Source organism: Mytilus galloprovincialis, chromosome 4, assembly GCF_965363235.1.
Source record: "Mytilus galloprovincialis chromosome 4, xbMytGall1.hap1.1, whole genome shotgun sequence".
NCBI lineage: Eukaryota > Metazoa > Mollusca > Bivalvia > Mytilida > Mytilidae > Mytilus > Mytilus galloprovincialis.
In genome coordinates, this window is record NC_134841.1 from 79,580,193 (window position 1) to 79,606,251 (window position 26,059).

Below are 26,059 nucleotides of genomic sequence, written 5' to 3' on the forward strand. Positions count from 1 at the left end.
TATTCCCACTTTCTCTTCAACTCGTTGCTCCTATTTTCTGAAACTGCGATAAGATGAAGTATACTTATACTATGACTTTCATAGGCTTGTTATACCATAACTTATCATCCACATCTATTCGAATTCGAATTTAAAGTGTGCTGTCACATTTTTCGTTGTAAAACAATGTGTGTATGTGGTCAGTAAAATTGTTTTTATTTTTATCCGTCTCGGTTTTATGGACAGATACTTTGCCACATTAACCCAGTCATATTTTTATTTATTACTATTAGCTATCACTGTCGTTAAAATGTATCTGTTGATCGAATGATGTACTGCTGAACAACCAAAAGAGTCAGAGCATACTAAACATAACTTCCAATTTTAACCTTCAAATGCAAATAGTTCCTATATACCATTGATAAAAAAGTGGCAATATGTACAATAGGTAAGTAACATGCAAAGTTGGTAGGATGATATGCGGATACTGTATACTACAATCTTGGGGCAAAGTTTGGATAGAAGTAGAAAACTTGTATCAGACCCCTCCAGTGGCTTATCCAGCAATTTTTGAAAGGTGGTTCCAACCCTGGAGAAAGCAGTTTTTAAATATGTATCCCTATGCAAATGCAAATAGATTTCATTGATGTTATTTAAAACAAATCGGATGTCAAGTCGTAAATAAAAAAAACCACATTAACTTTGAGCTGAAATATAAGGAACTTACTGGCTTAATGCAAGCAATAGACAATGCTTTAAACTCACTATCAGAACTGTTTTCATGGATTATGACTTGCATATATAAATTACATAAAATCTACAACTGCGTCCTCATTTCTCAAAAGTGACCTACCGAAATAGACTTATCACCGGGTGTGTACTAACATCATCAACACGACCGGGTCTGCATACCCTTCCAGAGCGAGTAAGATCATTCACACATGTCCCTTTCCCCGCCAAATACCAGATATGATATCCGATGCTCCGGAATGGTACTTCTGTTTCTACTTCTGCCAACGAACTATTTATACTGGCATGTGTTTGGTGCACATACCATCCCCTCTCCTAATTTTAATTTAGTTCAACTTTGTCATCGAGGCTAGAAAGGCTTTGACTGACGGTGCTGATTCTTAACCCCAGGTCAAATAGCGTTCAAATATCGTATGGTTCTTCGGAAGAATGAGGTTTGCGATAATAACAGTATGTCGATGGTAACTGGAAGCACATTTTTGACAGTCGTTTTTGGTTGAATGAGGCGACCTCCCTTTGGCATTGCGACTTTGTTGTTTCTATGTTGTTGAGCAGGGTTATTCTCGCTTCTTTCCTTCTTTGATCTATGGATGTCCTTTTAAGGTGTTTGAACATCGCACTACTAACGTTTCAGTGGTTATGATGTTTGTTGGATACATAGCGAACTCCTCTTCTTTTGGGTCATCTCGATTCTGTCAGTCTCTGTCTTAAATTATAGATCCCATCCTGGAATGGCGTATTCTACAATTGGTCGTAATAGTGTTTTGTAGGCATTCTCCTTTACTAAAATTGATCATTTGTTTAAATTTATTTTTAGGAAACCAATTGTTCAATTTGCCTTGTTATTTATATTATTTATTTATACATTATCATTCCCTCCGTGTTCTGATGTAAATGTGCAGTCTTATGTATATTGCACTTCTGACTGATTCAAGAATATGATCATGTAAGCTCTATGAAGTTGTAAAACCTGTGAATCTTTGTCTGATGATATTGTGAGGTAAGCTATTGTATCATCTACAAATAGTCGGACAGTAGATGTAATCACATCGGGGATATCGTTAATGTAAAAGAGGAATAGTGAAGGCCCAAGTACTGAGGCTTGTGGTACTCCAGACTCTAGTAAGACTACATCAATATGTGATGTGCTTTCTCCATCCACAACTTCTGCTTCGACTTACGAGACAGAATGCTTGCAATCCACTTATTGACTTTTCCTTCGATACAGTGTCCCATTTTATGTATAAGGTCTTCAACACGGAGCCTTGGCGCACACCGAACTGCAAGCTATAAAGGGCCCAAAAAATGACTAGACTTAGTGTAAAATCATTAAAACAGGAAAACCAACAGTCTAATTGAAAATCTGAAACGAGAAACGAGAAACACTTAGTCTTATGAACCAAATCAACAAACGGCGACTACTGAACATCAGGTTTCTGACTGAGGACAGGTGCAAACAAATGCAGCGGGTTTAAAAGTTTTAATAGGTTTCAACTGAAACAATATATGTGTAACATTACAACATAGAAAGACGCACTATGTAATATGAATTGAAAAGTATTAACTCAATCAATTAAATTAAACAGTAGGCAGGGGCGGGTCCAGCCGCATTTTAAAAAGGGGAGTTCCTAATACTGGATAAGGGGGAGGGTTCCAACCACATGTCCCATTCACAAATGCATTGATCGTCCAAAAAAGGGGGGTTCCAACCCCCGCACCCCCCTTTTCCCTGGATCCGCCACTGGTAATTGAATAGGCGTTTTATCGGACCATCATTAGTGATCTTGTTTTTAAAAATTAATACAGTGCTATTAAATTGTCTCCATGATCTGTGTCAAGATTGGCTATGATCATCAAACTCGGTTTTTTGTTTACATTTAACCCCTGTCAAGGATTTGTATAGTGAGACTATACAAATCCTATAGTGAGACTATACAAATCCTTGCCCCTGTGTATTATTATTTTGTTAGACGACAGAGGGAAGTTTTCGTAATGTCGCGCACCGAATTCCTATAAACACGTGATCACATTCTTAGCTGTTCTATAATAATTACCCACTTCGTAAAATATGTCTGAAATATAAATATATTATTTGTTTTTCTACATTATTTATTGTTTGAACTTAATTTGTAGTCATCAATAATTTATTGTTTAATTATACTATGTCGTGTTAAATCAAATATCAAACTATCAATAAAACGTTTTCAGCATTTATTATTTGCCTGGGAGGAATTTATAAACGGAAGTGGAAAAGCGGATGTTGTGACTAATGAGTCCGGAAGCGAATTATTCACTAGAAATATTACAAACATTCTGAAACAGGTTGGTAGGAATTCACGTCAAACATAAGTCTTTGCGTTTCGCATCAATAGAAAAGAATATCTTTACCAAATAGTTCAAGCGATTGTATACTATTTTATCCTGATAGCTGCACTGTGTCTGTGTAGCAAGGCATTTCATTTTCAACCATTTGTCTGGGCTGCTAGAAAAAAAACAGGCTATTAATTTAATAGTTATTAATAGTATAAAAGTATTAATACATATTTAAAAGTATTAATACATATTTATAAAAGTATTAATACATATTTATAAAAGTATTAATACATATTTATAAAATATAAAATGAGCATTCGTTATTTCGCTCTGTGTCCATATAAGAGGGGGGATAGGAGGGGTCCTGATCCTGAAATCCCGGGCTTAAAAACACGAAATTCCGGGGTTAAAAACGCGAAATCCGGAGGTCCCAAAATTACGAAAAAGAATTCCCGGATCCCGAATGGGTCAATCCCAAAATCCCAAGCTTAAAAACACCCGATCCCGGAGTCCTGTTAAAAGCCCAACCCCCCTCATATACAAAATGTAGGGTCAAAATTGTAGTTGAAAAAAATATATTTTAGGTACCGCCCTTTGAATTACGCTTGGCTAGGGCAGTAGACTCCTACTCCTAGCTGCCAAACTGTTGCTCTTATCTGTATCGTTTCCTCGAAAGTACCAATACTAGCTTGAACTCGTAGGGAGAGAGGGCTCCTATAATTTGACGGTGTTGGAGAGCTGTTTTGAAGTTCTCAACTGACTTGGCGCACACAATGTGTATATCTTTTTCGAGATGGTTCCAATGAATCGCAGTCTTGATGAAGAAATTGCTCGGTTTTACAGTTTGTTGTTTCAACTGCCTTTGAGTTGTATTTTACTGAGTTGTTAACTATATTTGGGCTTTCAAAATCCTTTTAGTTTTGCCTTTAACTAAAAATTTGTCAGGTTTGATACCTGGGACCAAACCCTCAACCAATTTATTTAGAAATACCAGTATTTGGCTTGTTCTTCTGGACTGTAGGTTTTAAGTTCTTTCTTTGAATTCTTTCTAGTTGGTTGATGTTGTTCTACAGTGTATGTATAAGGGTCCCATTCAATTGCATCATATTCCATCATAGATCTAGCCAATGAAAGCCAGGTATACTGTTTTCTTAAAAAAAAGAAGAAAATTTGGTATGATAATGATTGGCATTGCCAATGAGACAACTCTCCACAATAGACCAAAATGACACAGAAATTAACAACTATAGGTCACTGTACAGCTTTCAACAATGAGCAAAACCCATTACGCATAATCAGCTATAAAAGGCCAAAAATGACAATGTTAAACAGCGCATACTCCTGTCATTGGCCCATGTTTCTAGGCTAACCAGATCTAGTTATAAAAGAGTGTGGTCCCATTGTGTTTAAATGTTTCTTTATAGCAGACAATCATAAGCAAAAATATATATTCCTCTCATCCCTTGGCGTCGTCGTAATTAACTTTTACAAAAATCTTCTCCTCTGAAACTACTTGGCCAAATTTAACCAAACTTGGCCACAATCATCATTGGAGTATCTAATTTAAAAATGTGTCCAATAACCCCGCCAACCAACCAAGATGGCCGCCATGGCTAAAAATAAAAAATTTGGGTAAAATGTAGATTTTGGCTTATCTCTGAAACCAAAGCATTTAGAGCAAATCTGACATGGGCTAAAATTTATCTGCCCTGAAATTTTCAGATGAATCAGACAAACCATTGTTAGGTTGCTGCCCCTGAATTGATAATTTTAAGGAAATTTTGCCGATTTTGGTTATTATATTGAATTTGATAATAGATAGAGATAAACTGTAAACAGCAATAATGTTCAGCAAAGTGAGATCTACAAATAAGTCAACATGACCAAAATGGTCAATTAACCCATTAAGGAGTTATTGCCCTTCATAGTAAATTTTTAACAATTTTTCCTAATTTCTTTTTATCTTTACAAAAATCTTAGCCTCTGAAACAACTAAGACATATTTAACCAAACTTGTCCACAATAATCATTAGGGAATGTTGTTTACAAAAATGTGTCTGATGACCCCGTCTGCGAACTAAGATGGTCGACATAGCTAAAAATAGTACATAGGGTAAAATGCAGTTTTTGGTTCATATCTCTTAAATCTGACTGGATTATATTGTTCATTAGGTCAAGATCTATCTGCCCTGAAATTTTCATACCATTCATACAACCCTTTGTTGGGTTGCTGCTCCTGAATTGGTAGTTTTAAGAAGATTTTGCAGCTTTTGGTTATTATCTTTAATATTAATAAGATAGAAATAAACTGTAAACAGCAATAATTTACAGCAAAGTAAGACCTAAAAATAAGTCAACATGGTCAATTTACCCCTTATGGAGTTATTGCCCTTTACAGTCCATTTTTAACAATTTTCATAAATTTTGTAAATTTTTACAAAATATTTTCCACTGTAATTACTGGGCCAAGTTCATTATAGATAGATATAATTGTAAGCAACAAGAATGTTCAATAAAATAAGATCTACAAACACATCATCATCACCAAAACACGATTTTGTCATGAATCCATCTGTGTCCTTTGTTTAATATGCACATAGACCAAGGTGAGCGACACAGGCTCTTTAGAGCCTTTAGTTATATAATAAGGACTGCAGATAGTAAAAAATATTCTAAGAACCTAAGAGCTACTGTTCCCAAGATAGTAGATTCCCTGATATTTTGGCCCATGGTTCATTCACCCTACTTTTATTTTTAAGATATTAATATAATACTTATGGTATTGCGGTTTGATACAAATGTACATGTAAACTTATTCAGATATTTATGAAATATAATATATTTCTCACAAAATTATGGGAAATATTTGAAAAATACTGGCTAGTTTCCAGGAGCATTATTGGTTTCATTGTTACATTCATTTTTATTCAGAATTTCTTTCAATGGCTGTTCATAGCAATTAATTAAGAACTCTAATCTTATTAATAGGTAAATTAATGCTACATGCATTTGATCTTACTGAATGGTAAATAATCTTAGACTGTCTGTTGAGTTCAAAAATCAAAATAGAAATATTTCTGTAACATGAAGACATGAACATGTTCTTGTCATTTGCTTTCAATGCTGGATATGGTAGAACCACTAATCAGTCTAAATAATTTCCATATCATCAAATTTTCTATTGAGACACTATTAGATTCTGATTGAATACAATGGAATAGAAGTCAGTTGATTGATAAAGGCTCCCCTAGTTGTTTTTTGCATTTGACTAATTACTTATGTTTACGTCATGTTATAATCTTTTTTCAGAATAAAGACACAATGGCATTGAATGCCCCACAAATGGGGACACTTCAAGTCCGTTGGGATCCAAAGAATTTGGAAATCAAAACAAAGTCTGTAGAAAAAACTCTAGAACCATTAGTTACACAGGTAAAATTGTCTTTTAGGAACATATGAGACTTTTATACATTCAAGAATGTAATAAAACATAAATTATTGGTGGTTAAATCTATTTAAACATGTTAAATTTAGTGTCTAGTGGTAGACATTTTATGCAGATTTTTTCAAAATCATCAATTTTCTGTTACAAAAAAATGGCAAAGCATGCTGATTAAATACAGACAGTTTACTTTATTTTAGGTTGTCTACTTAGCTTTTTTAAATTCATAATTGTTAATTTTACAACACTGCATAGAAACTTTTTCAACAAACTACGGTAAAGTTGGTTCACCATGCTTCACGTGTGTGACTATTGACGTGATAGAATTCTTTGTAAATATCTCAAAAAAATTTCAGGTTACTACACTCGTCAATCAGAAATCCCCATCTAATAAAAAGAAAGGAAGGTCAAAGAAAGCTCATGTCTTAAGTGCTGCTGTACAGAAGGCAACAGAAAACTTTATCATTGCTGGAGAAACAATTGCCAATGAAAATCCAGACATCAGAAATGATATGCTGGATGCTGTAGATGAAGTCAAGAAAACGGGTACATTTTTTGTCTAGAATTTATAGCACCTGAAGATAAAATACCTTGATCCAGACATTACATCTTCCTTATTTCAACTTGACGGTTCACAGGGTTTAGCATTTGTAAATCATTGTCAATTCCTACTTAAACAGAAGAAATGGAAAATACTGGTAGCAAATAATGAAATGAGCTAATTCTCAACTGGTGTTATTTAGTTAACATATTAAAATTTAAGGAAATGTGATATGATTGTCAAGGTCCATACAGAATATGATGGAGTTAAACTAGTTTGCTGGCGCCATTCCCTCCTACAAAATGTATTACAATTTTAACTAACCTCAATAAAATTGAGAGAGCTATATAAGTACCACTGACATCTGTGATATTTGTGTTTGAGCTTCCAACATAAATTTAGGAGACACAATTAAAAATTGTTTATTTTTCAGGTGACGCAATGACAGAGGCATCACAAGACTTTGCTGCTGATCCATGTTCTTTAGCTAAAAGAGGTGCTATGGTTCGTGCTGCACGTGCATTACTGTCTGCTGTCACACGACTGATGATTTTGGCAGATATGGTTGATGTACATTTACTGTTGAAGACTTTAAATCTGGTAAACATTTTTTTATGCATCTTATTGTATCTAATTACAAATCCAAAAATTAGAATTAAAGTTACAGTATTAAAACTTTTTTCATTATAAAATCAATCTAGATTCTCTAACATTTTTGAAGCCAGTTTTCTCATTCAAATCTGATGATACTGTTTGTTTACTTTGCTAAAAAATTGGTTTCTAAGAGGAACAAAAAGTTTAGTAATTGCATCACTATGTAATTATTTTTTTTTGGATAAATAACACTAAGCTCGACACAAAAATAAAAAATGGAGAGTACCTATGATTTTATGATTTTTATCTAAAAAAAAATAAGTTCTAGGAAATGGATGAAAGTGTAAGATAAGAGTACCTGTTACCTTGATTAAAATATGTACAGTAAAAATTTTTGTCTAATGATCATACTTTTAATTAAGAAGGTCTTTTGAAAGATCATATGATTGAAAATTGGTAGAAATATGGATTACAGATTATTGCATGATTAAGGTTAAAAGTTAAGATTTGTTTTCTTCAGGTTGAGGGTGACCTAGACAGAGTATTAAATGCCACAAGCCAGCAAGATCTGATGGCAACATTTAAAGACTTAGGAGATAGTATAATGGATCTGACAAATAAAGCAGCACACAGACAAAATGTGAGTCTAGTGTAGAAGTGAAGCATCAGAAAGAATGTCATAAAGTAGTACATAATTTTTGTCGAGCCTGCAACTTTTGTTGCAGAAAGCTCGACATAGGGATAGTGATCCGGCTGCGGCGGCTACGACGGCGGCGTTAGCTCACTTCTTAAAAGCTTTATATTTTAGAAGGTGGAAGACCTGGATGCTTCATACTTTGTATATAGATGCTTCATGTTACGAAGTTTCCGTCAGTCACATGTCCAATGTCCTTGACCTCATTTTCATGGTTCAGTGACCACTTGAAAAAAAAGTTCAAATTTTTTGTAATGTTGAATTCTCTCTTATTATAAGTAATAGGATAACTATATTTGATATGTGCGTACCTTGCAAGGTCCTTGTGTCTGTCAGACAGTTTTCACTTGACCTCGACCTCATTTCATGGATCAGTGAACAAGGTTAAGTTTTGGTGGTCAAGTCCATATCTCAGATACTATAAGCAATAGGGCTAGTATATTCGGTGTATGGAAGGACTGTAAGGTGTACATGTCCAACTGGCAGGTGTCATCTGACCTTGACCTCATTTTCATGGTTCAGTGGTTATAGTTAAATTTTTGTGTTTTGGTCTGTTTTTCTCATACCATATGCAATAGGTCTAATATATTTGTTGTATGGAATGATTGTTAAGTGTACATGTCTAGCGGGCAGATGTCATGTGACCTTGACCTCATTTTCATGGTTCAGTGGTCAAAGTTAAGTTTTTGAGTTTTGGTCTTTTTATCTAATGCTATATGCCATAAGTCAACTATATTTGGTGTATGGAAATATTTTATGATCTTTATGTCAGTCGAGCAGGTTTTATTTAACCGTGACCTCATTTTCACGGTTCATTGCGCAGTGTTAAGTTTTTGTGTTTTGGTCTATTTTTCTTAAACTATAAGTAATGTGTCAACTATATATGTTGTATAGGAGCATTGTTAGCTATACCTGTCTGCCTGGCATGGTTCATCTGACCTGGACCTCTTTTTCAAGGTTCATTGGTCTTTGTTTAGTTATCTTGGTTAATGTTAAGTTTATGTGACAGTTGTAATAAAGCTTAGCTTTATACTTAGGACTATCAACATAATATCAATGATTAGTATAGAAGGCGAGACATTTCAGCGTGTGCACTCTTGTTATCATTATTTAAAATTTTTCATTACACTCAAATAAATAAAAAAAAATCTCATCAGAAAATTGGGAAGATATTGCATTAGATATCATTAAAATGTGTTACCTTTTGAACTGGGCAACAATGTATGTCTTTATACTAGTCTTAATTAACTGCATTGATAAACAGGTTTCTTAGTAGGAATTTTTTATGGTGAGTCCCAGTAGATTTTGATGAGTCCATGATGTACCTTTGACTGTAGTTTAATGTCTTTTCATACTTTAAGGAACATGTTCAATATAAGTAGAACTCATTATGATAAACTTGATACCCAAAGGATATTTTCTGCTTGCTTTAAATACTTACAATCAAAAGGTGATTGAAATGAGATAAAAATAATGAGATTGGGTATGACTGCCAATGAATCAACTATCCAGAAGAGTTCAAACAAGGGATTTTGAAATAATATGCAACTATACTGCCTTCTACAATGAAAAAAACCATCCTGTATAGTAAGCGTAACGTAGTAAAATTACTTTTTTTTGAAATCCAGGCATAGATGCGTATTCATTGTACACTTTTCATCTACATGTATTCCCTTCATAGATATACAAGTTCAGAAGTATAAACTTATCATTAATATGTTTCTACTTTTTGTTATAGGATCTAAAGGATCCAAGAAGAAAGGAAGATATGGCTGCAGCTCGAGCTTTATTAAAGAAAAATAGTATGATGTTATTAACTGCATCTAAGGTACAACAATAGTTTATGTCACAGCTTAATATCACAAAATTTTATGAAGGGTAATTAAGTGTATATTTGTAAAAATCAAAACTGCACAAGATCATAAAGGTGTGAAATTATTATTTTGTTGATTAACAGATACATGTACAACCATCATGACCCTGCACTAGTCATATATATATACATGTATATATAAAAACAAAACATTGTCTCAAAATATAAAATTTAATTGAATATGGCTTAGAAACTAGTAGAATCTGAGGCTTTGCAAAGCTTTATATCATGTTTCAAGTCGAGTAAAAATAAAGCTTTTAGCTGGAGACGTAAAATTTCTACAAACCTGTATTCTTAAGATGCAATAGATAAAATTCAATTAAAAGACATTTTCAACATCCTAAACAACTGCTTCTTTCAAACATATTTATTTGGCACAGTGTCAGGTATCTGGTTAAGTTGAGTTTTCATGATATTTGACTATGGCCCTGCAATTAGAATATGTTTGGTTGACTAATCTAGATTAATTTTTAAAAAGGTTGTTTTGAAAGATCAAATCTTATGTCAGAATATCATTGAAAATCTCAATGAACCATTTCTTCCTTGAAAAAACTATGTTTTGACTGCCTTTATCAAAGAATTATATATTTTTATCATAGCACACAATTTCTGTTATCTCATACAAATGATCTTTTTAACTCTCCTTGAGTTTATGTTATAACGTTCTTTCTTGATTTTCTTCTAGGCTTATGTGAGACATCCAGAATTAGCCTCAGCCAGAGCTAATCGTGACTATGCTTACCAACAAGTCAGAAGTGCCATCAGCACAATCTCTGGCGTGGCCCAAGCATCTGGACAATCTGATGCTCATCCTTACGAAGGAGCTGGAGAATTGGCATCAGCTCTTGATGAATTAATGGTAAGATTATGCTTGAGAAAAGTATTTAAAAATGCTAAAAGTTTAAATTAAGGAAAGGAACCACACACCAAAATCTAAGACAATAATTAACTAAATCTTGCTTCTGGGAATTTATTTTATGCTTCACAAATATAATCTGGGAAAAAAATGTGTATTTAAATATTTTCTGATTTTCTTTGTATTTTGTAATTACTGTCAGTTAGATTTAAAATTTGCATACAACAAAACTTTGAAAAACAGACTGAATATAAAACAGGTTATTTTGAAATCTGGTAATTCAAAGTTTAACATTAAAACTGAGAAGTTATTTTTTGTAAGAGAACAAATATTAATCTGCAATGAAATTCAAATTGAGTTATAAATACAAAATTTCATAATTCAAACAAATTTTTATCTTATCATCAACACATATATATTTATTTTTGCTTCACTTTTTAATATTCTGAATACTTTAATACATGCCTAGATTTATTTTGTTATTTTTAATTCAGCAAAAGATAATAATGGATCCATTATCGTACAATGAAATCAGAACGAGGCCGTCGTTAGAAGAAAGACTTGAGAGTATAATCAGTGGTGCTGCTTTAATGGCTGACTCATCCTGTACACGAGATGATCGTAGAGAAAGGATCGTACAGGAATGTAATGCTGTCAGACAAGCTCTCCAAGATTTACTGACAGAATATATGAACAATGTAAGTTGTTACTGTAGGTGGTGATCATCATCGAGAACTTGTTTATGTAAGTTGTTACTGGAGGTGGTGATCATCAAGAACTAGTTTATTTGATATTAAAAAAGAAATACGACTGATAGACAAATAAAAATAATAGCAGGTGGATTAATTAAGAAATTGTGATTTTTTTTAAGTATCTGAATAGGATTATAGACTTCTGTTAATTCAGTATTTCCTATTTTTAACCGCCTCAATCTTTTCAACCTACACATGAGAAAATTGTAAATATAATTGCAAAAGAGAAAAAATGAATGGAAATGGAATTAAGATTTCGAATTGAAACAAGACCTATATCAGATTTGCCTTTTTTGCCTGGGATGAAATGGGGGGACAATAATTCAATGATATTGTGTGTTGACACATTGATTGCTGGAAATAGAAAATCTGTAAATTAACTCAGTAATTTAGAATTTTCAGACCACAAAAAAAGTAATTTTGGTCTTTATCCACATATTTATCTGTATTGTCATAATCTGGTGAATCTAGTAATTCTTATTATTCATAAGATTTACATAAATGTCATTATGTAATGAATAACTTGGTCAACCAGTCCTATAATTAAATTGTTACATTCAATTATAGTCTTATGTTTAAACAATGTCCAATGTCTTTGTGACTATTTTCTTGTGTTTAACAAATGTTTAAACAAAGTCTTTTTGACTATTTTTTCTTGTGTTTAAACAATGTGTTTGACTATTTTTCATGTATTTAAACAATGTGTGACTATTTTTATGAGACAGTGTACAAAGCCACACCCAGGTTCACCATTTTGGAGAGATGTACATATTGATCCGTACCTCCAAGGATTTCGTCCATATCATGTAATAAAAAGCATGAGTTTCTTGTTCAGAAATTTACACATTGCATATTTGTATTACTTAGATTTATTTCCAGTCGGAAGAAAAATATATTTTGTATATGGAACAAACCAGTTTATGTTGTAAGAATTAATACTTGAAATGCATGTGTGACTAACAGTGACGTATTCAGCAGGAGTTGATATTTTGTATACAGTTTACTTTTGTTGTTTCTTTCTTATTTGATTTTTTGTTTGTTTAAGTTTTTGATTTATTCCTTGTTGCAATGTTATCGTTTTCCAGATATAAAACAAGAGATTGACATTTTAAGTTGTTCAAACCTATAAATAGAATGTGACATTTTAAGTTGTTTAAACCTATAAATAGAATGTTCTACAAATTCCTTTTTTGATCCTTTGAATGTTATGTATAGTAATATTTTTACTAACAGCACAGCCATGACAAAACTATGTTTGATACACTCTAGAAATGTTGCTGTAGAAAGAAATGATTTATAGAGCTTATTGTCATTTTAATTTAATAAGTATTAAGTAATAGGTTTAAAAAAATAACCAAAAAAAACTTCTAACATAGATAGAAAGAAAAAATCAACAAACATTTATATACTATATACTGAATTTTAACACAGGAAAATCGTATAAGAATTAAAAATCAGGTGTTGAGTTTTTATTCATACACAAACATCAAACACTGAATCATGCTAAAAAGTGGAACATGAATTTATTTTATTTTACAAGTGGATTATTAAATGATAGAACAGTTGACTAGAAAAATCTAACTTTTTGCTGTTATTATTTAGTCAAAAAAGCATTTTATTTGCTTAAGCAAAGTTTTGTATTCATTCATTACTGCTTCATAATTTTGTGGCAAGCATTTAAGCTTTGCTGGATATTTGTCTTATTTGCAATCATACCACATCTATTTTTATACTAATTGAAACAGGAATGAAATAATGAATAGATTTTATAAAATTCAAGAAAAAATATCAATTAATGTCAATATTAAATTTTGAAAATATGCTTAATGGAATTTATTCTTGTAGGCTGGTAACTCAGAACCAAGTGAAGGATTAGAAAGAGCAATTGAAAACATGCAGAAAAAGACAAAAGATCTGAGGAGACAGGTTTGTATATATTGTCTGTTTACAGTCTTCTTTTTTCACTCCTTCTTAATTTGATGATATTTCTAGAAAGCTATAAACTGTGCTTGGATGATGTATGAGCAGCATATATATAACAAGTTGGAATGTCATAGGACCTTTCTGAGATAGTCTGCAAAAAACACAATTTAACTTATTGTATATATGCCCCAGTATGCCCAATATTCCTTCGGTTTGGATATATTCTTTGCAAAATTTATTGAATGGAAGCACATGGTGAAGTTTATTGTCAAAGTTCTTGTAAATGAAATGGTATTGTGGAAGCTTTATTTGGTATTTATGAGAATTTCCTCACACTAGAATTTGTTCTCAAAGAAATACAAAGTCAAGTCATGTGTCTATAACAAGTGGGTGAAAACATGAAGGAGTTTTGTAAAACAGAAGGAATATACTTTTTTGTCCCATAGTCAGGCAAAATCATAGGAAAATTTGTTTTGTGTATAGCTTCTATAAATAAATTGCTAACAAAAACTTGTTCAGGTCAGGGCTCACGCTACCAGGCGACTTGGGCGAAGAAGTCGCCTTCCCGACCGTCACTTCGCTTTCCCCGACCCCTAAAAGCGAAAACAAGTCGCCCTGTTCTTGACGACAGTCGCTTTCAGTCATCCGTCATCAAACATTTTCAATTTTTACCAAGTTGATGAAACATCAAATTTTTATTGATAATTAAAGAAATTCAGACATAAACGATTCATTATCTTTTGAAAAGAGGTTGAAGCATTGTCTTCGCAGTGTGTAGCAGGTTATTTGATAAAAATACAACTTTTTATCACTTCGTGCATTTCCGCAAGTACCGTGCTTGTTACTCGAAAACGTACATCAACCTCAATTTCGGCGGCAAAATAAGTTTGTTACTTCATTTAAACGTGATAAAAGTTGCCTCCAGTAAATTTTAATCCATTTATTGCATTAAAAACGTCATGTTCCTTTCCAAATAACTTGTCAAACATCGTTTATTTTTGTAAATTTTCTTGCATTCGTCCGCCATCGACTGATTTCTAATCTCCGGATCTGAACCGGACCAGCTATGACCGAAATCTGTACTTTTACAATAATTACTACGGACGCACGGATGGAACAGCTGACAGAAGAATATTGATCCCAAAGGGAAAAATTACGCATTCCACACGCATTAAGAGACTTTTGGTAACATCTAATTGATTGGTGTATATAATTCCTTATATTTTTTATGGATTGTTTCAAACTATTGATTAAAGTTGTTTAACTCTGAGACTATTATACTAATATCAATATATTATGGCCCAGCTTAATAACTTTTATATTTTTTTATGAGAAACACTGAATGTCATACACAAGATAATTTTTAATTAAATTGTAATTGATATATAATTTCTTTACATTTTTTAAAATATTTTTTATTTTTTTAGTGCTAGATATTTACAAGGATTTGTATAGTAATACTATACAAATCCTTGATATTTAGTTGGTAGTTTCTCACAAGCTTAAACAACTTTTAATTTCAAATGTTACTTTAATTGGAATTTTTTTACTCAGATATGAATTGAACAGTATAAAAAGAACATTATTTACATATGGCCCTTTATACTATTGTAAAATCCAAACATTGTATCGCACCGCGCGAATGAGCCTTCTCTTTCAAATCTCACCACTTCTCCCTATCAGTTTCAAAAAGAGAAGTCACTTCTCCCTATAATTCTGAAGTAGTGTGAGCCCTGCAGGTAGAAAATTAAGTACTTTGGTCAATCTTTCTTTAACAAATTATTCTTGATGCATTTTAGTTGAGGAAAGCAGTAGTGGACCATGTATCTGACTCATTTTTAGAGACCAATGTACCATTGTTAGTCCTGATAGAGGCTGCAAAGGCAGGGGATGAGAAAGGTGTAGAGGAATATGCCCAGGTGTTTGCTGAACATGCCAATAAGCTTGTAGAGGTAATGATACATCTTTTTTATGTAAAAATTGCAAATACTTCAAAATTATTTGTATTTTTACTTTTTGACTGTCTTATCAAAGGATTGTATATTGTTTTGAAATTGTTTACTTGTTTATGAAATATTTTAAATTTCGTTTTTTTGTATGCCATAAAATATCATTGTACCCAATTTTCATAGTTTAGTGCAACATTAACAAATATTTTTTATTAGAATTTTGGAAAGCCTTTTGGCCCAGGGCAAAAAGTTTTGTTTTTGGAGTGTATGGTTAATTGGTTAGATATATGTTAGATGAGGAAAGTTCTGTTTAAAAACTGATTGAGTTATCTGAATTTCCATTATTTCGTTTCCATGTTACCTCAGAATAAGTTATTTCGGTACAACACTTTACATATTTCACTTATCTGAAGTATAATATAACTTAAGAATATAATAAAAGATTTATTAGCTTTAAGTTAATTGTGAGTTATAATGGATATTTGACAGAAGATATAATACTTTTATTGAATCGATGTTTAACAGGTAGCCAACTTAGCCTGTTCAATGTCCAGTAATGAGGATGGTGTTAAAATGGTCAGACTTGCCGCTGCAGAATTAGAAAATCTTTGTCCACAGGTATGGAATATATTTTACTTTTTTTAATACCTTACTGTACTGTTGATATGCATAAATGAGACGAAAAACGAAAGACTCAAACAATGTTTCAAAAGAAATCTAAGGTTCTACCATTCATTGGATTTTATTTCAATGTTAAAGAATAGTTAGATTTTATTTAAATTTTAACCCTGCATTAACTTGGCTTTAAATCTTGATAGTCTTCCAAATGTTCAACAGGGAAATGTTTTGTAGAAATAATTTCTCATTATGCTTCAGGTTATAAATGCTGCTAGAGTACTGGCTGCTCGTCCACGATCTAAAGTGGCACAGGAAAATATGGATGTCTTCAAAGATGCCTGGGAAAGAGAAGTGCGTCTGCTCACAGATGCTGTGGATGATATTACAACTATTGATGATTTCTTAGCTGTCTCCGGTAATATTTTACATAAATTGAAATTATAAGTCATTATCTAAAATTGCTTTTATTAATTAACATGAAGTCCTACTGCCTCTATGCAATTTGGAAAATATTTCATACTAATTCCAAATTTCAATTTCAAATAGTTACTTTCTCTTATCCAAAGTTAACTTGTAATAAAAAGTGGATAATTGTAGTCCATTGCCATGTTGATTCTTAAGGCAGTAATCATTAAAAAAAAAAGGTCAACACTGTGAGTCAGTGATTAGCGGTTTGAAACATGAAAATTGAATATGTATCCTTACACTGACATAAAACTTTAATTGCTTCTTTCAACCATCTCTTTAATGTCACCAAATGATTTCAAAAGTTATTTGGAAATAGAAAACATTTGCCGTTAAAAGGGTAGATTTTATCAAAATCCTCTTTATTTACTTTCATTGCTTATAATTTAATACTTTTTTTTACAGAAAGCCACATCTTGGAAGATGTGAATAAATGTGTGGTCGCATTACAAGAGATGGACCCTGACAATCTAGATCGTACTGCCGGAGCTATCCGAGGTCGTTCATCACGAGTCTGTAATGTTGTTAGTGCTGAGATGGACAATTATGAACCTGGTCTGTACACAGACAGAGTAATGGAGGCTGTTGTAATGCTCAGAGATCAAGGTAAAATTCTTAGGCCAAACCTTAAAGATTTTAGTTTTTTTAACCTTAAAAGATATAGATATGTACTTATTGTTTAAGGGAAAACTATTAAACATTAATTTTCTAAAGTTCAATATGTTGCATACAGTTAGTGGGAAAATAAGGTGAATTGTTCAAGTTTCAGTTGATTGTTGCTTTCAGATGTATTTATACAAAATTCTTAAATTTACCGTTCACAAGCAAACATAATGTTTTTAATTTACATGTTGAACTTTAAATTTCAGTTATGCCAAACTTTGCTGAGAAAGTGGAGATAGCAGTGGATGCATTGAGTTGTAATCCACCAAGGGAGATAGATGAGAATGAATTTATTGATGCTAGTCGTCTGGTATATGATGGAGTCAGAGAAATCAGACAGGCAGTTCTTATAAACAGGGTTTGTATATACTAGTTGTGAAATTGCTTTAATCTAGTAAATATTTGGTAATTATATCGATAAATAAAACATCTATTTTGAGAATATTAATTTTTTTATGGACACATCACAAGCCACTTTAAATACTGAATTTAAATATTGTAAATAATGGATGCTATTGAGGGGGGATATTTGAACTGCTCTTTAAGCTAGTAATATATATTTATATAGATAACTGGTGTCCTAATCTAGAGATAATGCAAGTTTAAATGGATACCAGATTATAATAACCAAACAATAGGACCACAACATCTAAATCTTGTTCCAACTATTTTTTCCTATAAAAAAGGTTCTTGACACCTATTTTATATTTGTAGAGTCCTGAAGAAATAGATACAGACACAGAGTATGATATTGAAGATGAATATGACACGCACATGAGTAAATGTAAGTCTCTTCAATGAATATGATACACATTAGTAAATATGAATTATGATAAATGTGAGTTACAAATGAATAAATATGAGATAAGATGAATATAATGAGAACAATAATATGAATATGACACACATGAATAAAAAATTATTTGAAATAAATATAACAAAGAATGACTCATTTTAGGAGACTTTGAATAGGATAGATACATAATGGTTTACTTTTACAAATAGTGACTTGGATGGAGAGTGGTCTCATTGGCAATCATACCACATTTTCATATATATATGAAAAAAATAAGGCCAATTAAACTTAAAACTAGGGAACATCTTTCAAAAAAATATTAATGAAAACTATTTTTACATGCTACAGAAAATTAGTTAGATGTGAAAAGCTTAGCTTGAAAGAAAAATTATCTAGTTTAGAACAAAACTCCTTGCTAGGTTTGCAGATTAAATTGAGCATTCTAATACATTTGCATGTCAAATTGAACGTGAAGGTGCATAATTGAAATGCAGTCAAAAATGGTTACAGTGGTGGTAAATTTTCTCCTTTATATTATAGCAAGTTACACAACAGAACAAGATTACTCAGGACAAAAGAGTGAGAGATGGATTATGGCTCATCTGCCTGCAGAAGAAAAGGAAGTTATCCAACAACATGTCCAGGAATTCCGTACTGCCAAACGAGAATTGGACCAGGAAATAAGGAAATGGGATGACAGCGGAAATGACATCATTGTTTTGGCCAAACAGATGTGTATGATTATGATGGAAATGACAGATTTCACAAGGTTTGCTTTTAGGAATAAATATTAATCAATGTATATAGTGATATAATATGACTTATTTGCTATTTATTGAAGGATTTACAGCTCTTCTATAAAAGCATGCAAAGCAAACCTTTGATCAACTTGCTTGCTATGTTTGTTTGGATGTTTGTAAACAACGGGTAAGTAGTCTGTCTGTTTACTTTATACTTGAATTTGATTGGACAATAAACATTAGCCATTAACTTCATTTCATGTCAATTTTTATTGTCCATTCAAATCCCAGTATATATAAAACAGACTGAAACTCCACCTACCTATTGTGTGCAAACATCAAAGCAACATAGCAAGCAAGTTGATCAAAGTTTGTTTTGCATGCTTTTATAGAAGAGCTGTCAATTCTACTCAAATAAGGTTTAAATTGAAATAGAATACAGTCGACTCTCGTTATGTCGAAGTCAGCCGGACCAGAGAAATATTTCGAGATACACGTAGTTCGACTCAAACGAACACCGGAAGTTCGACAATCTAAGGGACACAACTCTTGCTAAGCTTGGTAAAGCTAAAATAAATCTGGGTGAATATGGCAAGGGGATCGATATTCTAGTATCAGATCGATGTGTTTGTATGTCACAGTCTTTTATTATTATAATTATATTATTTTTACTTATTCAATTGTTTCAATTAAAAAAAATCCTATGGCTTTTCCAAGAGTGTAAATTCCAATCGATAGTTTCGTTATTCAGGTCGGTTATAGCTGACAAAATTGTTTTTTCTCGGATACAAAAGATTTAAGAAAATTTTTATTTCTATTCATTTTGTTTTATCTCACTCTTTCTTTTCAAAAGAAAATATAACAAGATCAAAGACGCCGTTTGAGTAGTTTTTAGGTGATCATCAACTGAAGCCATAATCCTCACTTTATACACACCCAAGCTCATTAGTGTAAATCACAAATTAATTGTTTTGTAAACATTTTAAATACTTTTTCATGAACATTAACAATGTATCACTAATTATTTATCAAAATTCTATAAAAGATAATCTTAGGTAAACACTCATGGAAATAGCATGTCAAAAATCAATACAGTGGTCAATGACCGGAAATTTAATTACACTTTTATTGTCAGATTAACTCTTCAATCAATTTAAATCCCGGAGGTCATGTTTTGACATATGTGTATTAGTTCGAGATAAAAAATGAATTTTGAATGCTTTTGTTAACCTTGGGACCGTAGATTTAGTTCGACTCAACCGAAATTTCGACTCATCCAATTTCGACTCATCAGGAGTCGAATTACATACTTTTGTATGGAATAAAGTTCGGGACCAAGTGAAAACTTCGACTCATCCGAAATTTCGAGTCAACCGAGTTCGAGACAACGAGAGTTAACTGTATATTGAAGAAATACAGACATAACACCATAAAACATCATAACTTAAAAGGTGGACAGACACACTTAAAGTTAATAAAAAAAAACCACTACATTGACAACAAAGACCCACTAAAGACTTTAAAAAAATACATTTCAAATTTTATTTTAATTTTGTATGATTTTTCCAGAGGACGAGGTCCATTGAAGAGTACCATGGATGTCATCAATGCAGCAAAGAAAATCTCAGAAGCTGGAACAAAACTTGATAAGTTATCAAGAACTATACTTGATATGGTAGGTTCTCAATTTATTATATGCACATTGGACATTAAAAATATGTTGAATCAACTAAATAGTATGAGCTAATTCTATATACTCCAGCAATTTATTATATTTATCTTAATTTTGACTGAAAATGTGTCAAAATAATCATATTTTCCAAGTTCAATTTTTATTAAAATGGTGTCAAGAATATCTGGGATGCAAATTGTATCTGTGAAAAGTAATCATTGAGTAATGGGAATCACAAGCAAGAATGAAGAAATAATCTGATCAATCATTATCTTTTTGCAATAAGTGTAGACATATCACATTAATAAAAGCACACAATAATTCCTGAATATACAGTAGTGGTTGAGAGAAAATAACTTTAAATATTTTTCTTTCATTTCAGTGTCCAGATTCTGCCTCCAAGAAAGATTTAGAAGCTTACTTACAGAGAATAGCCCTATACTGCCATCAGTTGAATATCACCAGTAAAGTCAAGGCTGATGTTACCAGTGCTAGTGGGGAACTTATTGTATCAGGGGTAAATAACTTCAGTTACTATAGAAACACAAACAATATGTCAGTGTTATCATTTAATTATACTGTAAACAAGGATGTAGATAACCTAACTGTAGAATTTACTCTCAAAATCTTAAATTATTTTGTTTTGTAATTTTACCCATGTTATTCATTATGGGCTTTAAAAGAAAGGATATTAGAGAAGAATTATGGCTTAATTTCAATAGATTTATAAATAACAAATTCAATTCTCATTCAATTTTTAATGGCTGGATTGATAAATATTACTATTCAATTCCCCTCCACTTCATTGACTTAATTATCATCTGTCATTACAATTTACTAAACTGCAACTGAATCTTTTTCATAATAAAATAAAAGCAACCTAAGCAATTTTTGTCTCCATCATATTTCTGAATTTTACTCATAAGTGGACTGATAGTTATATTGGGAATCAACATCAATCACACTATTACATTTTACAGTAGAACCCTTTACTATTTCTTTTTTATTTCAAATTATTAATTCTTTTATTCATGTTTGAAATATTTTGTTTACAGTTAGACAGTGCTACATCTTTAATCCAAGCAGCCAAGAACTTGATGAATACAGTGGTATTAACAGTCAAAGCTGCCTATGTTGCTTCTACTAAGGTAAACAATACAATCTATAAATTAATAAGATGCATAATTCCTGTATAATATTCATCCTAAATATTCATGAGATATTTAAACACCAATAGTCAACCATCCAATTAATTCTGAATATTAATGTTATATATAAAAAATTGAATTAAAACACATACTGCAGAATATTCATGAGATATTTTGTATTGGAAATTAAAGCACCAACAGTCAACCAACAAATTAATCCTGGTCTCTTGTGGAGAGTTTTAAAATTCGCAATCATACCACATCTTCTTATTTTTGATAAACACAAAAAAAACAAGAAAACACGCCTGTATGAGACTTTCCATTTCATTTGTGATTTAGGTGATATTATTTATACATATTTGTTTTCTTTCTATTACAGTACAAGTTGCCTGGACAAAGGGTAGGTTTATTTATGTGTGTCTATGTTGAAATATTTTTATTCAGAGTTGTGTTGAACCTTAGGTTTTGAAGAAGCTAAATCCCTAAGAAAGATTCTTTTTAAAAATTATTAGTAATATGAAAAACGTTTTGTCTTCCATGAATGTCATGATCTGATCCTGGTATTGATGACAAATAATTTTGTTTCTTAGATTTTAGTCAGTCTGAATTTGCAGAAAACAAACTGTGTTTGTTTAAATTTTTAGGCTAATACAACTTTGAGTTGTGCCCTTTGTTTAGGAAGATTATCTAATTTCAGATAAAAAACTTCAATTCCTGAGTGGAGTTTTTATAGTAGTGTTAGTGGGATCTATTCCTTAGATATGAATGCATTCTTTATTAAATTTTATTTTCTAAAAGAAAAAAGAGTGATGCTCTTTTCTTTTTTCAACTCGAAAAGCATGATAGATAGCTATAAGTTTTTATAACTGAATCAAATTACTGTATTCTCATAGATGCGTCATACATGATGAATAAACTGATCATGTGTATTTCAAAGCATCACCTCACTTTTAACCACCAAATTGGCAACAGCATAGTGTATTGCACAAAATCCAATAATTGTATGTAAATTCAAATCACATAACTAATTCTGAGTTCTTTGACTACAGTTATATTGTGTCAGAAACCTATTAAGTGTCAATTATTTAATTACAATCCAAATTCAGACCTGTATCAAACACGAATATTGTGTATTGTGTCTATTTTTGTCCCAACTGTTCAGGGTTGGACCTCTGCAATTTATATAACTTAGTCATATGAAACGAGTGACTTGTGAAAAATAATCTTTATCCAATTTGTAAACCAATGCATGTATATTTTGATATACATATATTCTGTGCAGGATTTTTTCATTTCTTGCGCAAAAATATCGTATAATCGTCAATTTTTTTTTAGTCTAACTGTTATGAGTGAAAATATGACAGCTCATAAATTGCTGTGGTTTGAAGCCGTAGTTAACTGATTGTCGCCTTCTGGTAAACAATCAACAAAGAAGCATGGAAATTTTTAATGACAGATCCATGCGTATTGCGATCACCGGATTTCTACGAGAAGGGTCACACTTAGGTTACGTGCATACAAAAAATATTTTGGCAAATTGCTTACTTCCAAAAAGTAAACTTCTTCTAAATATGGACAAATGAGAGAATTTTCTTCAAAAAAAGTATATGTATATAAATTTTATAATGAAAACTATCTATTTAATTATAAAAAACATATGCATCATTTTTTTTTTATTTGAGGTTTCATATAACTTAACTTTGTTAATTACAGAATGTTGTGATGTGGAAAATGAAAGCTCCTGAAAAGAAACCATTAGTAAGGAAAGAAGATGCTAAAGACTTAAGATCTCAGATCAAAAAGAGTGCCATTAAAAAGAATGTAGAACCAGTGAAAGCACTTAGTGAATTCCAGGAAATAGATACTAGTAGTTTCTGCTGAGAAAATTGTTTTATGTGTATTTATCTTTACAGATATTGTTTATGGACTACACAAATGTAAATGTTCTATATTGACATGACAGAAAATATATGGTTGTCCTTCCTGAAAGGCATCAAAAACAGGTGTATGTTAATATATGTTCTTAGTTTTGTAACTGTTAAAAATAAGATCCTAAGTTGGAACAAATAAATTTTATATTTATTACATGTGTAGGAGAAATTATTAGCATTTAAAATATTGGGTACCTTTTATTATTTGACAGAGAGGAGATAGAATTAATAGAAGGTGCCATTTTACATTCAAACCTTTCACATTATTTAAGGACCACAATAAGTCATTTTAATTGTTATACATTGTTTACTTAGAAGATTTTTTTATAACACAGACTTTTATATACAGTAATATTTTGAGGAAGAATTCTATATTATGGTTGTGATGTAAAATATTAAAAATGGCATAGGAAAGAATTCATTCACAAATATAAAATGTTGAAAATGATGCAGAGTTTGAAACTAAATGGTGATTGATGTAGACAAATATCATTGAAGGGTTTCACATTAGAAGTATTTGAACTGCAATAGAACTTGATTTATTTATATACATGAAGACAAGTCAGCATTAAAGCATACTTTCAAAAAATATGTAACACATATTAACCCATATTGGTATCAATGTCATACAAATATCAGTTCTGTAAAATCAACCATCTACATCCTTGTTTAATCATCAATGGGGATTTATCATTTTTTGTAACAGAATCTCATATAGTTGTCTGTTAATTTACATACATGTAGTTTGACTGTGTTGTGGAACTAAACACATATCATTTTATTGTGCTACTTAAATTTTTATTAACTTCTAATTATTTTACTAGATTTTTATTGATCACATTTTTCATTTCATTATTTTATTTAAACACATGTCTGTTTAGAAAATTCAGGCAGTGTTTTGATAAGTTTGGCTGTTCGAAAATTTACATAAATGTTTCTCAAAAGTATAGAAAATAAAAAATATATAAAAAGTTAAAATTTATTAACACCATTTATGATAACATTTATTTAATTAAACACATTGTTGGTATTTACAGAGTTATTTCCCCTTATATCTAGTTAAGTTTTTCATTTAGATTTCTCTCATTATATTTTTCATAGTTTTATTAGTTGAATAATTAAAAAATCAAAATCTGTATTTTGCTAAGCTTTAAGGAAAGGTAGAGGGCAAAAGACACAAATATTTAATTTTGATTGAAGATTAGTCTTGCTCTTTTATGTACAATGGAATTATTATTTCATAAACTTTGAGATGCTCATTTTTGAGCAAGTTATTGTTACAACAGTCTTATTTCCAAAATATATCCATATCTATGTGGAAATTTAATATCTAAATTTCATTAATTTAATTGATTTTTATTACCTGAAATATTGAGGCAGAAATAATAAACCAATTTATAAAGTTAACATACGATAAAACAAAACACAAATTTTCTAATGTAGTGTATGCAGTGATATTCAGTAAAATAATTAAACAGCTAAAAGAAAATTGTTTTGACAAAGTTTAATTTTGCTGGTTGTAGAGAGATTGTTTATTTATTTTAAATAATGGTTGTGAGAATTTTTTATGTTGTATTTTTTTTTATAGTGTACATTTACAATTATTTTTCAACATGCATACTTTAGTCATTATCAGAAATAGAAGCTACTTTATACATCTGAATTACATGGACTTCATTAAAAAAGATTTTCATACTAAATATTTTATTGTTGTTATGTAAAGGATATTGTGTTGAATGCAAACTTGTGAAAATGAAAAAAAATGTGGTTGCAATATTGCCAATGAGACAACTATACATAGATATAAGAAGATTGGTATAAGTGCCAATGAGACAACTCTCCATCCAAATCTTTGCATCGGAACTAAACACATTTATTTGAAAACCAGTTGTTGGCATGAAACCGGTTATGTTCTTCTCATATATTTTATGATAGTATGATACTAAACCCCTAACGGGAGGGATTGTACCTGATATTCATATGATGACGACATAATCTTTCAATCAGTTTATTTGAGGTCTGGAGCTGGCATGTCAGTTAACTGCTAGTAGTCTGTTGTTATTTATGTATTATTGTCATTTTATTTATTTTCTTTTGTTAATTCTTCTGACATCGAACTCAGACTTCTCTTGAACTGAATTTTAATGTGCGTAGTGTTATGCGTTTACTTTTCTACATTGGCTAGCGGTATAGGGGGAGGGTTGAGATCTCATAAACATGTTTAACCCCCCGCAATTTTGCGCCTGTCCCAAGTCAGGAGCCTCTGGCCTTTGTTAGTCTTCTATGATTTTTTAATTTTAGTTTCTTGTGTATAATTTCGGAATTTAGTATGACGTCCATTATCACTGTACTAGTATACA

The 26,059-nt window shown here is 31.4% G+C and overlaps 1 protein-coding gene across 1 annotated transcript; it reads left to right on the top strand.

Annotated features, from left to right (window-relative positions):
* The first annotated feature begins 2,951 nt into the window (after positions 1–2,951).
* On the top strand, positions 2,952–25,399 carry LOC143073063 (catenin alpha-2-like). The gene is made up of 21 exons (XM_076248307.1): positions 2,952–3,051; positions 6,352–6,474; positions 6,841–7,030; positions 7,459–7,625; positions 8,140–8,259; positions 10,052–10,141; positions 10,872–11,045; positions 11,537–11,740; positions 13,640–13,720; positions 15,517–15,669; positions 16,192–16,284; positions 16,543–16,699; positions 17,155–17,355; positions 17,619–17,770; positions 18,127–18,196; positions 18,749–18,977; positions 20,518–20,623; positions 21,003–21,137; positions 21,676–21,768; positions 22,148–22,168; positions 23,482–25,399. The coding sequence occupies exons 2-21, from the start codon at positions 6,364–6,366 to the stop codon at positions 23,647–23,649; spliced, it is 2,715 nt and encodes a 904-aa protein (XP_076104422.1). The 5' UTR covers positions 2,952–3,051; positions 6,352–6,363; the 3' UTR covers positions 23,650–25,399.
* Positions 25,400–26,059: the final 660 nt, after the last annotated feature.